The 16,679-nt window shown below is 37.5% G+C and overlaps 1 protein-coding gene across 5 annotated transcripts in view; it reads right to left on the reverse strand.

The window, feature by feature from the left end:
• FAM135A (family with sequence similarity 135 member A) overlaps positions 1-16,679 on the reverse strand; it is a 97,636-nt gene that overhangs the window by 10,783 nt on the left and 70,174 nt on the right. For 2 of the 5 annotated variants that reach the window (XM_063330239.1, XM_063330237.1), the window contains 6 exons: positions 14,109-16,425; positions 11,935-12,095; positions 10,131-10,222; positions 7,978-8,075; positions 2,179-2,330; positions 102-212 (listed from right to left, as the gene is read on the reverse strand). In XM_063330239.1, the coding sequence (XP_063186309.1) occupies positions 102-212; positions 2,179-2,330; positions 7,978-8,075; positions 10,131-10,222; positions 11,935-12,095; positions 14,109-16,425 (2,931 nt within the window). Of the gene's footprint in view, positions 1-101; positions 213-2,178; positions 2,331-7,977; positions 8,076-10,130; positions 10,223-11,934; positions 12,096-14,108; positions 16,426-16,679 lie in introns of those variants that run through there. The other 3 variants (XM_063330238.1, XM_063330240.1, XR_010070435.1) reach the window with 3 other exon arrangements.

A 16,679-nucleotide genomic window follows, 5' to 3' on the forward strand; every position in this document is an offset into this window, starting at 1 on the left:
CAAACTGGAAGAGGAGCTTGTTAGAAGTTTTTTTTCTAGGTTTCCTATTCACATTTATGTACAGTGGCCTTTAAAAGATAGTAAGTATTAACAAAGCTTACCTGCTTTTTTACTAAGTTTGTATAAGAATGTTTGTCGTGGATCTGAATGGTCTCGACACGTCAATTGCAATAAAGAACCAGACTTCTTCCACTTCTGCATAAACCACAGCCCTGCATTGTCAGGTACAACATGAGTATAGATCCACAATAAACATGAAAACTAATTAAACATAAGTATGTAAAGTCCATATATTTAGCTCCTCAGATGTTATTTTTCATGTCAGCACTGTCAAGCCCAGAAACATTTACAATTTTTGTTCATTATTCTTTCCTTTCTATATATAATAAAGCACGAAGAACGTTATTTCCACTAATGTACATGCCTTTCTAGAAAAAATAACTATACTTACAAAAAGTGAAAATACATTAATAAGGTAACCATAAGGCAAAATACAAACTCTATTTCAATAATTTACAAAATATTAGAACATTTTGATGTTGAAACATGTAGCATAGACAACAAGTGTTACTTCTCAGATTTCTAAACATAACTTCACGGACCCACCAATATAACTTGAACAAAGGAAGCAGAATTTTCTGGGAAGAAAATCATAGTATTGTGTTTTCTATGATGCTGTACTCTCTTTGTTAGTCAGTGAGCAAAGCCAGCTGGCTTACTGGCCTTTCAGAAAATCCTCTCTCCCTTGCCAAGCAAAAGAAAAGCAAGCAACTAAACCCCTACAGCCTCAAGAATGTGTTGATTCAACCCCCAAGGAAATAGTTGTCTTCTACGGAAGGAATTTATTGAAGGTCATTAATGTATACATACAATATAGCAATTTAGGCTTCAATACCCGTTACTTATTACTATCTTGTTATTTTCCAAAATCTTAAGGAATTTGAAATGTAGAGGAAGATTAAAAGAATCGGACATTTAGTACATTGAAAGAGATTAAATACTCCCGAAATCCTTATTTTTTTCAATGCATATATTCTGGATTATACTTTGATAACTTGAACCTTAGTTAACTAAAAGCCATGTGCCGTGATTATATAAACAAGCAAACAGCCCTGCCTCTTTGTGTCCTGAAAAACTACAATTTCTAAAAGCAAAGTAATGCTAACGCTTTTGGGTGATTTGGGCAAGATTCAGTTATAGATTAAAATACTTGAACGAAACTGTCCACAGCTATACTAGGTTAATGGCCCAGTAGGTGCCCATAGTGAATTATACTGTAGACATCTTTATCCTGAAGCGAACCTCGCTGGTGGTATATTGAGGGCTATAAACGGTACCATTTCAACCAAATTCAAAGAGCTCTCATGTTCTCTCTGCTTCTATGAACTCCAACAGTAACTCTGGTTCACCAGCAATTCGTGTTCACTTCTCTTAAGCTAAAAAAAGAGAAGTTTTTCCTCCTCATTTTTGTATGAAATAAATAATAAACCAAACAAGAAATAAACTGGCACTAAACAAAGTAATTCATGATTTATTTATTGTTTTTAAAGAGCTTAATGAGCATGTTTATATTTAGTGAAAAGAAATATTACTCATTTTGGGTTTGGGCTCTCCAAGGTAGGTGGTAACCTCAGAAACAAGTTTTCATTTAAAAATTTGATGCTACCTGAAAATATTTTCTAACATTTATTTCAAAAGTCAGCAGTTTCTACAAGCTCTTCTAGAGCTACATTTAATCTTTAGAAAAACAGACATTCAAAGGTACAAACACAGCTGCAGAAACACACTGCAGGTTGTAAGGTTTACTGTAAGACATTTTTGAGAGAGAAAAGACACCACTAGTAGTTCAGAACTATTTTAATGCATCTTACCCACTTGTTTTACAGATTAAGTATATTAAATTTCAGTTTATAATAAACTGAGCTCAACAGACTGAAACTGGAGTTTCTGTACGATGTAACAGAAAACCTGAATCAAACATACAGGAGAACGCCTACGTCAACCATCTCTTGTGCGTCCTTATTTTTATAGCCCTTCTCTCTTCTTATGAAACAGAAATGTGCACTTTTTCATCATCAAAGTAATGCAGAAATGTGCACCCCACATGAAACAACAGCTAAGTGCATTTCAAAGACAAAATTTCCCCTAAATTTATACTACTGAAAATAAAACTTTTACCTGTATTAACAAGAGCACTGCTGTTGTAGAGGGTACCAAGATGTGGTCCAGACAGAGACAGGAAGGTATGAAGTTTGTTGAGGTAATATTTAAATCGAGGTCTTGTGAGCACTGAACGGATTATTAAATTACCCAGTGAATGACCAATAAAGCTGTTTAAAAAGAAAAAACAGTATAAAACAGAATTTGATGGCAATCTTTTTTTTTCTTTTAAACAGAGAAAAATAAAACTGGTATCATAAAATGCTGAAAGAGCATAGGAAAAAAAATTAATAAAAGTTTCCATTCAGAAGCCTGTATTTTGGGTCACACATAAAACACAGCTTGTCCATATCTCCCAAGCTGCACAAACTTGTTACAAACATGTTTCAAGCTCCTCCAGATTTATTTTATACATCATTTTTTGAAAAGCTAGTGAAAAAAAACTATCCTTCCACCAGCGTCTCCCACCCAAACTCAAAATTATTTCTGGGTGTATTTCCCTTAGCACCAAGTATTCAGAAAATACTTTATGAGCTGTGCATGACTGAATAAATCACTGCTTTGGCATGTGATGGCACTCAATATGATAAATGTGTGAGAGTTACTGAAACAACCTAGTGGAGAAGGATTTCAAAAGTACTCCTGTAAGGGAGTACCATTACTCCCATTATTAAGTAAATAATAAAGTTAAGTAAAACCATTACTTAACTGAATCTGACTATTTTAAGGTGGATGCAAAACCTCGTATCTTAGCTTAGCAGTTGGACCAAAAGAAGTGATTATCAGCTTGAGGGAGGCAATTGAAGAATATGTCTGCCAGGAGAATATTACCTGTAGTTGTTTCCCTGGATAAGTGAGTTAGGAGAATGATGGATGGCGCTCTTTAGCCTCATGTATCTAAGAATCATTATAATTTAATCTGAGGTGCCTACTCTCATACCCACAAGTCTTCCTGTTTTACAGATGTACTCTCAGGACATGGACAGAATAGACAACCATGCAAAAATAGAACTATCGTGGCTGGACCATATATGTGCTGCATTACACCCATAAGATAATCTTTTCCGTTTACTCTGTAGCACTAGATTCATCAACAAAAATAGCTAAAACAAAGCTACCTGTAATACCTGGGTAAAATACAGTGCTAAAAAAGTTACTCGACTGTTTAATTGCTTCCCAAGCAAGAATTACTGACTCTGAAAACTCCAATTTAAAGCTAAATGAAAAAATTCAAATGTTAGGTTATAGAATGGCATGGCCACCCCATAACTCCTAAACTCTGACATAATTATACAGAACAGGCTATTTGTTCCTTACCAATACGCAGTTTAAGCACATACGTATATTCTTCCCATTCACTTTTACTACTAGATTTTCAAAACTGCTGCAGTATCAGAAATTCTTTGCCGTAGCTTACTATGTTTGCCTAACTAATTTAGAAATGAAAGACATGTTTCCTCTGTGCTGTCAGCACAACAGCAGTGCATTTACAAAACAAAATACTGAGCTGCTGACTCTCTTGAACACTAAAATTTAAAACCATTCTCTCAGAGTACATCATAAAGTCCATACAAGAATTATAAAACCATAGCTTTCTTAAGGCACAAGAAAACGCCCACAGAAATTGAGTGAGTTTATCCTGAAGATGATCTGCACCACATAATTGCTCTCGAGTAAATTTTCTACAGAAGATCTGAACATTAGCAGAGATGTTCTCTTGACAGTTCTCTGAGAGTTTATCCACTCTTTACTAAATGTCATAAAGGGACGAGAAACTTTCCTATTGTACCGTAAGAAAGGGTAATTTTGCCCCTGGAAAAAACAGTGATCCATCAACCAATCCTGTCATCCTCAAGCATATGGGCATATCTCAACCAAAACTTCAGAAACATGAAAGATCCATTGGAGGCAAAAAAGGCGCTCACAATTAGCTACATGAAGGTACCTCAAGATTAAACACTTGTTCTTAATTTGTAAAGACCTAGAAAAATAACAAAGGTTACGGTAATGCATTGCATTCAAATTCAGATATTTAGGTGAACATGGAATAAGCTTTTATTATTTTCTAGTAGAGGAAGGTCCAAGGATTGGCTCAAATCAAAAAGGAAGAGGCAGGAAAAGGGAAGCCCTTCAAAAAGGGTTTTGAAAATGTAAGACAAAAACATAACCCATCCTACTCATTGTTTCAGATACCTGCAACTGTGGGATGCTCTGCAAAACCAATGCATTTCTGAACAGTAGGTGGCAATATTACCATCTTCTGAATACAAGATACTCACTCAACACACTGAAGTAAAAAAATTATATAGCAGTATTTACAGGCGCTTTATGATACCAGTCTACCAATTCAGATCATACTGGAAAATTAGACACAGTAAAACCTCATTATTCTGTGCTAACAAATGAAAAATCCTGTCCAACTATAAAAAGTCATGGAAGAAAAAAAAGAATCCATCAAAAGCCATAATCAAAAAGGGGCTGAAACAATTAACAGATGTTTTAATATATGCATAGCATTAAAAATTGCTTTCTTTTTTTGTGAGCCAATGTTACTTTGGGAAGAGGATGACAAACAAGCTGAATAATCCAACTCAGGTGAAAGGCCAATACAGGCCGTCAGAAATTTATATAAGACCTGACATGAGGAAAACAGTTCCTGAAACTACACTATAAGAGCAGGCTGCCCAGGGAAGTGGCGGAGCACCATCCCTGGAGGTATTTAAAAGATGGGTAGACATAGTGCTTAGCAATATGGTTTAGTGATGTTTTCTGTCTGAGTTAGGTTGATGTTTGGACTCAATGATATGAAAGGTCCCTTCCAACCTAGGCAATTCTGTGGTTCTATGATTTCCTAGCTATGTGATGACCTGGAAAGGCTTCCATCCTCAAAGATACTCAAAAGTTCAATGGGTTTGAGTAAGCAATTTGAATTGCTTCGACGTTGCATTAACTCTGAAGGTGGCACTGGTATGAGTGGGTAACTGGTCCAGATGACCTCCAAGGGTCCCCTCAATCTAAAGTATTCTGTGATTCTTTACCAAACAGTCATTTTGTAAGACAAATTGCTCTTGGTTTGAATGAAGCTTCCAGTTCATGCTTGCTACACGCTTGTAGCGAGCACAAAGATTTTGTTCAGAGGAGATCAATGCACACTCTGGGTAGCGTACTGGTGCAATAACTGGTATTAGCTTTGGCAGTACCAAAAATGTTGGTTCACTGAAGTTGACTCCATAGTATGGCTCTGGGTTCCATGGTACAGGGAGTGCCTTTTCTTATCTCTAAGAATGTAGAGCACAATAAATAGCATTTTGCCACTACTTGAAGGCTTTGCATTGACCCGACAGCATGGTATCTCAGAACTTCTCTTGACTTGTCTTGGCCTGAGCTGATTTTTGTTTGTTTTAGCTGTAACAACAATCATCTGGCAGTGAAGTAACAAGACAGGCCTAAAGTTTCTTCAGTTTCACTGTAGTTTCTATAAATAACATGTAGTTAATCTGTGTGACTTGAACTGTGTATCACTAGAATAACGTGTGGTGTGGAAGTGTGCGGACACAGGCACCATATGCCAGAGGTTTCCAAGGGTCTATTAATGGTCACTGCAAAAGCACAATCTTACAACTCAGGAAAGAAAGCCAGTGTTAGGGATAATAGAGAACGGAAAAGAACCTATGAGTAAATGGGAAAGAAAAGAAAGAGCATGTGGGCAGACTGAAAATATGAACATAAATCCAGGCAGATCCAAGGCCAAGGAGGCAGAACCCCCCTGCCGAGAATATCATTCTCCTTACACTGAAGCCTCGGGATGCTGATGTCCCACTGCTTAAGGAAGACAGAAACTACTAATATTAGGACTGAGGCAGCTGCTGGAAGGGGAGCCTACCACCCGAGAAAAGATCTAGAAAGTTTCTGTTTAACAGCCGTATTAATAGCCATATTAATAATGGCACTTATTAGCCATATTAAGAATGGGACTTTTCCGCATTAATTTGGACTATGAATTTTAGTAGTACTGTAACTAGACTAATAGTAATTTTTTGCTGCATTTTTATGAGGTTATTAAAATTGGACTAACAATAAACTCTTAGCTCTGCATATGAAGTGTTTTCCCTTTTGCCCGTAACAGAACTTAGAGTGTAAAAGAGGGACTGAACAGGTGTTTCTGACACACAATGCTGACAGCTTTTTTGCCGTACAAAATCATTATAGGTCTGGAGACACTTCCTTTAGAAGACAGGGAGATTTTACGAGGAGAAACTAGCATCATTCAGGAGTGCACGTCTAACTAGCACAAAGTCCGTTTTCTTCACAGTGGGACAGACAAAATGAGGTAGGAATGCATCAACTACTCAAACAGAGGATTTCTCAACAGTACTGTGCTGGGCCTTCTGGGTCATCCCTTCAAGGAATTGCATATAAGCACGTCTCCTTCTGAAAGCTCTCTCATGTAGCTACCAGGAAAGTGCCGCAGTATTTGCTGATAGGTTTAACTTTCTCAGAAGAAAAGCTAAAGTTGGGAGATGGAGACTTCTGCTTCAGTAGGGCCAAGCACAAGTATACGCCTTGAAAAGGAAACTAAAACAAAAATTGGTAATTTCTTTTTTCTTTCAAGTGACAAGTAATAAATAAAACTGAAAAAATATTTACAGATTGAAAGTCTTACGAGAGAAGCAAACCAAAAGCAAACAAGAATTCAATTCTCGGGTATGAACAATGAGCAGGTAACTGGGTGGGTTTGCACATTACAGCCTTCAGACCCCAGCATGAGAGAGAAGATAATCAGTGTGTGCTGGTGGGTTACAGAACTCTCCTCTCCCGTACCGAGGGTGCTAACATTCAGTCTGCGTAACACACATACAATCACACAATTCTTTTTTTTCAATCATCAATTTAGACAAAATTAACCATGTCAAATCTTGCCTATCTCAAAATAGAAAAATTTGTTTAAAAAGTAAGATTATGTTGAAACACGTTAGATGTTTTCTCTAGCTGAGCAAGGCCTACCAAAGACATGAGGATGCAGAAATTTGGAAGAAATGCATGTGACTAGCCAGTCAAAAAACCTTCCAGATGTATAATTTGAGGATGCCTAAACAAATGGATGAAGTCAGGCTTGAATTTGCTCCTTTTCATCTATCGATGATCTAACTCCAGCATCACAGCTGAGTGAGTAAGATGGTCTGCCCAAACGGTGCACCCTACTTGGAGAAAATAAATGGAGCAGGTATTCCCTGAAAAAGGAAACAGGAATGCGTAGACTGGGATGAGATTTCTATTAAGATGTAAAACATGCTTTTTAGCAGATGAAACAATCAGAAAACATCAAAATGATGAAATATTTTTTTCATGCAGCTGCCCTTCAATGTCACAGATAAGATGGAATTTCCCTGTAGGAATGACGATAGAGACAATCTGCTATGTCATACTTGGTGAAGAGACTAAAATCAGAAGAAAGCTAACTTTATCTCGGCATAGCACTATTACAGTTTCCTTCAACCTCCTCAAAATATTATCTGTTTTTCTGCAGAACCCTACCATGCAGGATCTGAGGAAGCACAGGAGAGCAGTTCCTTAAATGTAACACTTAAATCTGCCCTAAAACCACCAACAGGACTAGGTGAGGTTTCAACACTGTGCACTCTTCTTTCAGCTGGGAATTCCCTCTCTCTCCTTCGTCCTCCTTTCCCCTACTCCTCCCCCTCCCTGAATTTCTCTTTCCCATCTCTCTTTTGGCCTGCTCCTGAGCATCACAGTTCAGAACAACACAGGGCTCTAGTTTTAAGTTTATTTCTATAAATAGTATAGAACAGATATTACCTGATTTTTGAAAGGGTTAGATTATAAATTTGTATATACTGTATAATTTCATCTAAAAGGCGATCTGTCATGGAATCAAAATCAGCAAAGGTATCATTCTGTAAAATAAAAGAAATAAAAAATAATAACTGTATTTTCTAATGCAGCAATATACATTCTGCATTCAGACTGAATTCTTATTCTCCAGTGTTTTGATCAACAGCACACAAATAAAAGCATCCATATTAACTTTGAATACAAACACTACAGCTAGCTATTATCATTTTTTCAAGTTTTTTTTTCTTGTAACATGGAATAAAGTGATACACATTTTACTGTAAGACTACTTTCTTCTCATACACCAAAACAAATCTTAACATTACACAACCAGCCTTACTTCTAAGCTTTCCCCTACACATAATCTTATCTGTAGTGAAACAGAAGACCAAACTGCATATTCAGAACTAAATCACACTGCCCATGAAACAGAAAAGAGACAATTACTGCAGCAGCAGAGTCTACATCAGTACTGTTTACTCAAAACAAAAGAAATCCTTAAAACTAATTCCCAGTTCACAGCTGATTTTCCACAATGATTAGCAGTAAGAAATTAAAAAAGAGGTAGGTAAAGGCTGCCTAAAACTTTTCAACACAAGTTCCAACAGACCTGTGCTAAAATCTGTAGTGTTCAACATATTGATAAACCATCTGGGAAAGGGATGAAGGAGATGAGATGTCAAAGTTTGGAGACAAAACCAAATATCTAGGATAGTTAAATCTAGAACCGACCAGAATTTCAGAAGAATCTTATAGTATTGCATGCCTGGGTGATAAAATGGCAAGAAATGCAAAACAATGTTACGTAGGGAAAACCAGCCCTAAACGTATATGCAAACAATAATCTACACATTTGTGTTCTACGTAATCAGATATGTTAGAAAAGCAAGGAAAGAACAGAAAATATCAACATAGCACTTTGTAAGTCCATAGTGCACAGGCATCTTAAATGCCCAGTCTAGTTCTGATCATCCTTTTTTAAATGACAAGAAGTTTGAAAGTGTCAGGGGAAGATATCGTGGATGACCAGAAACTGCTTCACAAGTGATCCTGAGAAATACTGAATGGACTAAGTCTCTTCAGTTGTCTCCTGAGGGAGAAATGATACTTGTTTATAAAATACTTAATTGACTGAAGAGGAAAATGAGGAACGACTATTGACTTTTTTTTTTTTTTTCCCCCAAAATAAGCTGTAGGCAAATTTGTTTATATTTCCTTGTTTGCAACTGCATTAGTAATGTATACAAACCATAGAATTAATCTCAACTGTATCCTGTGGAAACTGGCAGTAAAAATATTCAAAAAGTATCAGCCAACATGAAGGAGAAAAGTCCGTCAGCAGTTGTTAGGCTCAGTGGTCTCAATGGAATTCCCAAATCAGAAAGTTTCAGAACTGCTGACTGCCAAAGACTATAGGGCTAGAGAAGAGAAAGCAGGGCTTGATGCCTGTCCAGCCTGTTTCGCAAAGCATTGCCGCAGCTATCGCCAGAAAAACGCTATTGCACTAAATGGACCTTTTGTTTGACCCATTGAAGAGACTCTTTGTTCTAATTCATCCCTGAAGTACGTCCAATACAATATGTAAGACACACAAAAAAGTAAAAATTGGTCTTCTGTGCTTTGTCAAGTTTACTTCATCTGAAAAACGTACAATTCGCAAAAGTTTAACACAAGAGGTAATTTGATATTGATTCAGTGTCATGATGTGGATCTTACAGTACACTGACAATGGAACAAGAGACGGGTATTTTGTATTTCTCAGATCCCGTGAAATAACACGTCTCCTTTCTTGCCACACCATTTTTTACTATCACCATTTTCACCATTAATGTCGAGGGTATTTTATCTACAACCTTAACTGATTATGGTGAGAACTTAGGAGGTATCAGTACACAGAACAAAATGGCAGCAACAAACGTTACTCCTTATATATTTACCTTCAATATGATACTGCGTTTTGTAATTACTTTAACACAAGCCATAGATCAAAACATGGAATACAATAAAAATATACAGAAAGTGGTAAACTGCAACACGATAGTGCCATTAAATAAACATATCTAAAGATGCAAACTGTTTATTGCTTTACAAAAAATTCTTTTTTTGTTGGCAAATACCTGATTCCTTTCGGACATAAGAAAATCTATTCTCCCTCCGGGCAGCCCTAGCTCAATGTATGTCTTCACTAATCTTAGATCTGCGCTGTTACCTTAAAAGGAAAAACAATCAAGAGTTAGATACTGTGAAGTTAATTTGCAATAAAAGCGCTTAGAATACCGAAATGAACTTATGGCACAACTTTATATTTAAACACAGCTAATGATATTCTCAGCCCTAATTAAAATTCAGTAAGACTCGGGAAGATAAACTGTAATGCCAAATGCAGTGACAAAACCGTCTATAAACATGACATTCAACGCAGACACTGTTTTAAAAAAGCAAGGATTTAGGAAGTCATGTTTGATTTTGTCTTAGCATCCAACAGATACACAGCACTGTGAACATTACATTCTTGAAAACCTAATTAACTTCAATAAAAGTCAATTAAAGAACTCAGAGCTAGCTTAAAGAACTCAGTGAAGGAGCAAGGAATAAGGGTAAGTCGTAAACATTTTCATGGAATAAAAAGGCAGAGTGGCCTGTCAGATGATAAAGATACAATTAAACCGGTACCCAAGACTACAAATGCTAGTTTAACTGGCAGCTGAAGATTTCTCTACATCAATGACCATTTCTGCTTTTGGAGAAAGTGTACCCTTTCTGCCTTAATTAAAAAACAAGATTTTTATTTACATCCGTTATTAACAGGAAAGAACTTGTATGAAGTCACCATTTCATAAGAAAATTCTAACTATATGGATTTTTCTAATGCTCCAAAGACATGGGTTTTTAACAACAGGTTTTTTGGCCACGTTAACTTTTGTGTCAATTTTAGGCATCCGTAGCACTTGAGTCCTGTTTTAAAAGTGCTTAACAAAGGATGCTTTCTGCCAAGAGGAAGTAAAAAGCTATTCTGTTATTTTATTAATTTTTTTTTTTAACTTGGGAATTTGGAAAATGAACAAGAAGGCTGTGCAATGTTGGTCCAATCCAATATTCTATCTGTTGCCCTCTTGTATTTCCTTACATTGTTAATTTAAGAAGCTTCTCAAAAAAAAGACAAAAGCACTGATAGTAGAAAGCTATGAATATCTTAACTAGAAGGGATATTATTTCTTAACATGCACATATGCTTTGAACTAAAAGCAGCAGAATATATTCAAACTATTTAAACTTTCCAATCCTTCTTTCAATTAGCAAGAGATTCGCTCATGTCTATTAGAGTTGAGTCTCTGTCCTTGGAAATACTCAAAAACCCAACTGGGTTGGGTCCTGGGCAATCTGCTGTAGGTGACACTGCTTTGAGCAGGGAGTCGGACTAGACAATCTCCAGAGATCCCTTCCAACCGCAACCATTCTGTGATTCAGTAATCTAATCTTTTAAAATATAAACACTTATAAACCCTTGATTGCATCTTTCATATACTATTTTTTTTCCTATCAAGATACATGTATTTTATTTTCCTTGACAATGTAACATTACAAATTATAAACAAAACTGTTTTGTTAGTAACTCCATTCTATTACCACCATACGGACAAATACCCGTCTGACATAAAAAACTGGAAGATGTATCTAATGTGAACTGTGGCATAAAATGGGTTTATGTGCATGAAAGTTTTACTAAAGACAATATTACATGAAGTTCTTAACTTAAGCAATTCTGTGGAATACACTGTCAAGTGTAGCAGTATGTCAGATTCCCATTTCCTCCAGTGAACCAATTTCAGAAGCATTCAGTTCAGAGTTCAAATGACAAAAGCTAATCCTGACCGGTCATGTGAACTGCTCTCTCGCTCAGTATCCCATTTCCCAGCATACCATCTAGGCCGTGGACACAGACTATAAGATGTATTCCTTCTTCTGAACAATCATCCTCTTCCATACTGAAATAAGGTATTGAAGAAGCCAGTTTGAAAACATCACTGTACATAAATCCAGGAAGTTTAAGTTGCTTCAATTCTTCTTTAGCCTGCAGGAAACTGAAATGAAAACATATTTATGATAAAACATTTACTATTGCCAGATAAACGTAGGGTCTCCTAGCATACAGTTTTCTACTGTATTTACTTTGTCTTCTATGTAATCGATAAAAAGGAAAATATATTTATCAAATCACTATCTTCACAAAACAAGCCAGTTTATTACAGATTCCTACAACCCCTTTTCTTCTGTAGTAAAATCCATACCCCAAGCTCTGCTCTCTTCTCTCCTTTGAGCATCTCTGCAAACTCTGAAGTATTTATGAAACCACTGAAGATTCTGGGTTAGTTCTGGTCTTGATCAAGCAACAGCTTTGTTTAAATGCAGTAACAAAATTACAGGAATTACAACCAATCAGAAATCAAGGTAAAGATTTCCACTGACTTTTGATAATTATTGCCAAACTTAAAACCTGTTTCCTAGGTCAGCAGAGAGCTGGAGCCAGTGCTGTAATTGTTCACCAGCAAGTCTTCAGAAGCCACCAGATCCAGACCTCTGATCTTTTACATATTATTACGAAGGCATACACTATACGGTTTCTAGTAGCTGAGCTCCCCACATGCTAAGAGTTCCTTGTGTTCCTCCTTTTCTTCCCCTTCCCTTAGTTTTTCTGCATATGACCTTCCTACCTAATTAATTGCATATCAGTTTCCCTGCAGCACTTTGATTTTATGCTTCCTTATGCTTCTTTCCCTCCTTAATCTGTCTGTTCTGTGTGATCCCTCACAGCGTCATGCTGTGCCCCATCCTCTTCCGCCTGCTCACTGTTTTCCTCCCATTCTACTTTTGTTCTCTGTTTTCCCAGTTTTATCTTTAGCTCATTTCTCACTCACTGGCAAGAGCAAGCCTCAATGAAGTCAGCCTAAACAGAAACCACTGCAGGCAGTTGGTCTTATCACTCTGCCGCAGAAGTTACTTAGTTTGTACTCAAGGCATGTTTTCTGAACTGAATGTACCAAGGTTGATTCTCTATGGAGGAGATCGTGCCCTCTCATGCTCCAGGAGACTCTGCTTTCCCCAAGGCCAAGGCCTTGATTTTACTCTGAGCTCCCTCTTTCTTTTAATGTTACAGAACACCCTAAATAGTCTCTGCTTTTCATCCCTCCCCTTCTGCACCAGTGCCCACTCTCCAGTATTTCATAAGCTACTTTTCTGTCCACTTCTAACCTGTTTTCCTCCACTACTGCTCAATCCTTCCTCGTGTTCTCAGCTGCTTACCACAAACTATCCGGTCTTTCATCTCTTCTGCATACTTAGCATTCTCCTTGTTTCTACCTCTCTTCTAAGCTGCTTCTTTCTGACAGCAACGTTTTACTTCCAATACAACACACTAAGCTGCTGCTTCCCATGCTCAGGTAGCAGCAGGGGGTTATCAGGGAAACTCCTATGTTTATAGCAAGAGGAGGTGCAATCTGTGATCCCTGATGTTCCCCTGAATTTGGCTTTCTAGTATCCAAATTGCAGTGTAATTTAGAGCACTGTGGTCTCCGAGGTGTTATGTTTTGGATATTTGAAGTTAAGACTGAAAAATAAAGCCATCACCTTGGCTAGCATTGCACATTTGCTTCACTTAACTAATTAGATGGGCAACCAGTTACAGAATGTTTTTGGGTTTATGTTTTTAAATTCAAAGCATATTTTCCTATGCTTGCTATTTTAATAGCTTCCATTTCATAAACCACCGTTTTTATGCTCAGTAGGCATTATGACATCACTTTTCAGCCAAATGATTATTTTAAAAAAAAAGAACATAGTAGAGACACAAGAAAGAAAAAGTGTTTTGCTTGAATTTTGTCAAACCACATGAAACTACAAGATAACTGATAGAAGGAACCCAGTGCTAACACACTTTCTGTCTGAACATCTAAAACATGATGTTACTTGAGCGTGCAGAATCCACAAGCCACAGTCCTGGGGGCACTCTAGAACCTAGCCATGCTTCTTCTCCCCTTTTATACTATATTAATATAATTTCTAAAAGTAAAGAACTTTGTTTTAAAACAGTCACTTACGCTAACATTTGAGGTTTTGGGGAGCTTTCATACCAGGAAACAGATGAAGCTGTGCCGTAGGATGTGCTGCCTGGCTGTTGTGTAATTGCATCAGATTTAGTCCTTGAAGAACAGATAACATTGCAAGGAGAGTCTCTCAGGGAAGAAGGAAAAGACAGACAACCAGGAGTACAGACAGGAGGCACAGACATTCCGTCTCTCAGATGCCCGCTGTCAATCCTTTCAGATCTCAGGGCTCTCTCTTCTGCTGAGCCATGATCCTGGTCAGCACTGGAAGCCCCATCTAATATACTATAGTCTGTTTCTTCATAATACCCATTTTCAATCATTTCCTGATCCTCCTCCTCTTCCTCATCTTGCTGGGAAGAGCAAATGATTTGTTTTTCATATGTTTCCTTTTGAGGGCTAACAGGATTGCTGTTGTCCACAGGCCAAATATCTGAAATATCTGTGCTGCTTCGAGAGCCAAAATAGTTTTCGACAAGCCCTTGCTTTACCATGTCAGTACTACTGGTTGGAGAAGGATTATCTGTACCAGTTTCACATTTAGCTGCTGACAGTTCTTCAGTTGTCTCCTTTAGTTCTAAAGGCTCGTTAAGTTTTCCTTCATTTGTTTTTTCAACCTCATACACTGTATTTGCAGATGAAGAACCTGAAACCACAGATGGCTCGCCCATGCAAGTAATTGCCAAACGCAATTTAACTGTTTCTTCTGTAGTGTTAAGATGCCTTTCATGGTCCTGAGATTCCTTGCAGGTTGTGCCAATGTCCGCCTGTTGGCTGTAACTTTTCACATCAGTAGACGTATCCTCATCTGAAACAACTAAGTGTAAAAGATCTTTTGTTCCTGAGAGCGAGGAATGTATAGACAGAGTTTTGTTATCCGAGTGCCCTGAAAATACAACACACTGTTGCTGCAAATCAGTGTTTGATTTTTTACTGTCATCACATTTTGGCAAGTCAATTGCTCCAAGATCCAATACCGTTTTACTGTCACTTAGCTGGCATTCAGGTACAATAGATATCTTTGAATTCTCATCAGGTGACAGTTCATCATCATCTGAAGGCAGAGAATTTATGGATGTCAGGGATGACTGTATTTCACTTACAGCGCTGGTACTCTCAGTGCAATGGCTTTCTATTGCATTTTTTATAGCACAGTCCGGTTTTAGTAAAAGCTGAGGAAGTACTCTCTCACCATTGTATGCACTTTGCCCTTGTGCATTTTCAAAAACCTGATCAGGGTTGGGGTGAGTTGCAAAAGAACTTGGTTCGCTTTCTACACCTGAATCTGAAAACCTAGAGGAGGCGTATGTCACGCTAACATCTGGTAATTTAGTCATGTCTCCGCTTGCAGAAAGTTGATTTTCTTTTGCAGAAAAAGTAGGCTGATTACTTTTCATTTTTGTCAAGATGTCACTGGTATGTCGGAAGATTCGTTCCTGGGCATCTTCCTTTTCAAGCACTGGTTCCTGTTCTCCTGAATTCAATTTATTTCCAGATTCCGAAGACTGAATATTGGGTGTCTGCAAATTCTCTCCTTGCGCTCCATCTTGTGGAAACTCGGCCCATGATCCAATATGAACAGTTACTTTCTCCCCTTCATAGGGATTCTTATTACTTGGTTTGACCTCAATTGTCCTGACTCCTGAGGAAGCTGGCTGACCTCCGGGACAACCTTCAGGTGTACCTCTGGGTTGTAGAGAACTATCTGCTTGTATAGTTCCAGAATCTGTCTGGGAGATAGTGAGTCTACTAAAAATAGCCATATTTTCACAGTGCACAGGACTACCTGGACCTGGTTGGACACCTTCAATCTTGGCAGTCTTTTCCTCAGTTCCAGATGGCAAAAACTGAAGTTCTCTTTGACTTATTTGCCTGGTACAGGATTTTGTATCACAAGGAAATCCACCTAATGCAGGGTCCAGCCCTTCGTTAGCATTGCATGAAGACCTGCCTTCTGAGCTTCTAGAAGCATCGTCCAGTGCTGCACCTTTCAAACATTTGTAGCCTACTAAGACCACAGAGTCCTTAGAGTTTTGTTTTACGACTTTTTTTGTATTTTCAGGTTTCATTGTTTTCATGAGCTTAGTAACCTTAACTTTGGATTTATTTGCATCTTCATTTTTCCCTTTCAAAGTTTTTGTTAGCGTCTTTTCACTTTCTGAATGCCAAAGGTTGGAGGCAGCTGCAGGTCTTATTTTCAGTTCTGGACTAGTAAAACCAGCTACAAAACCTTCTTCAGCTTCAAATTTATCCAGTTTATTGGAGTCTGACCTTGGAAGACTCTGAACTACCAACCAGGGTACATCCAGATCTTTCACCAAAAAAAGAAGGGGAAAAAAAAACAGTAAGAAAAAGGATTGTTTACAACAAGATTATGCAGGTAACTGAAGCTATACAACTACTAAAAAAGTAATTACAGAACTTTACACATCCTAAAAACTCAAACTAAAAAACATTTCTTAGCAAATAAGTGTACTTTTTTAAAGCCAGGAAGAAACGTAAAGAAAAATACTCAGGTTTTACATAATTTTTGCTCTTTTCTTTAAAAAGAAAACTGCACTGTGG

Source organism: Chroicocephalus ridibundus, chromosome 3 (genome assembly GCF_963924245.1).
Source record: "Chroicocephalus ridibundus chromosome 3, bChrRid1.1, whole genome shotgun sequence".
Taxonomy (NCBI): domain Eukaryota; kingdom Metazoa; phylum Chordata; class Aves; order Charadriiformes; family Laridae; genus Chroicocephalus; species Chroicocephalus ridibundus.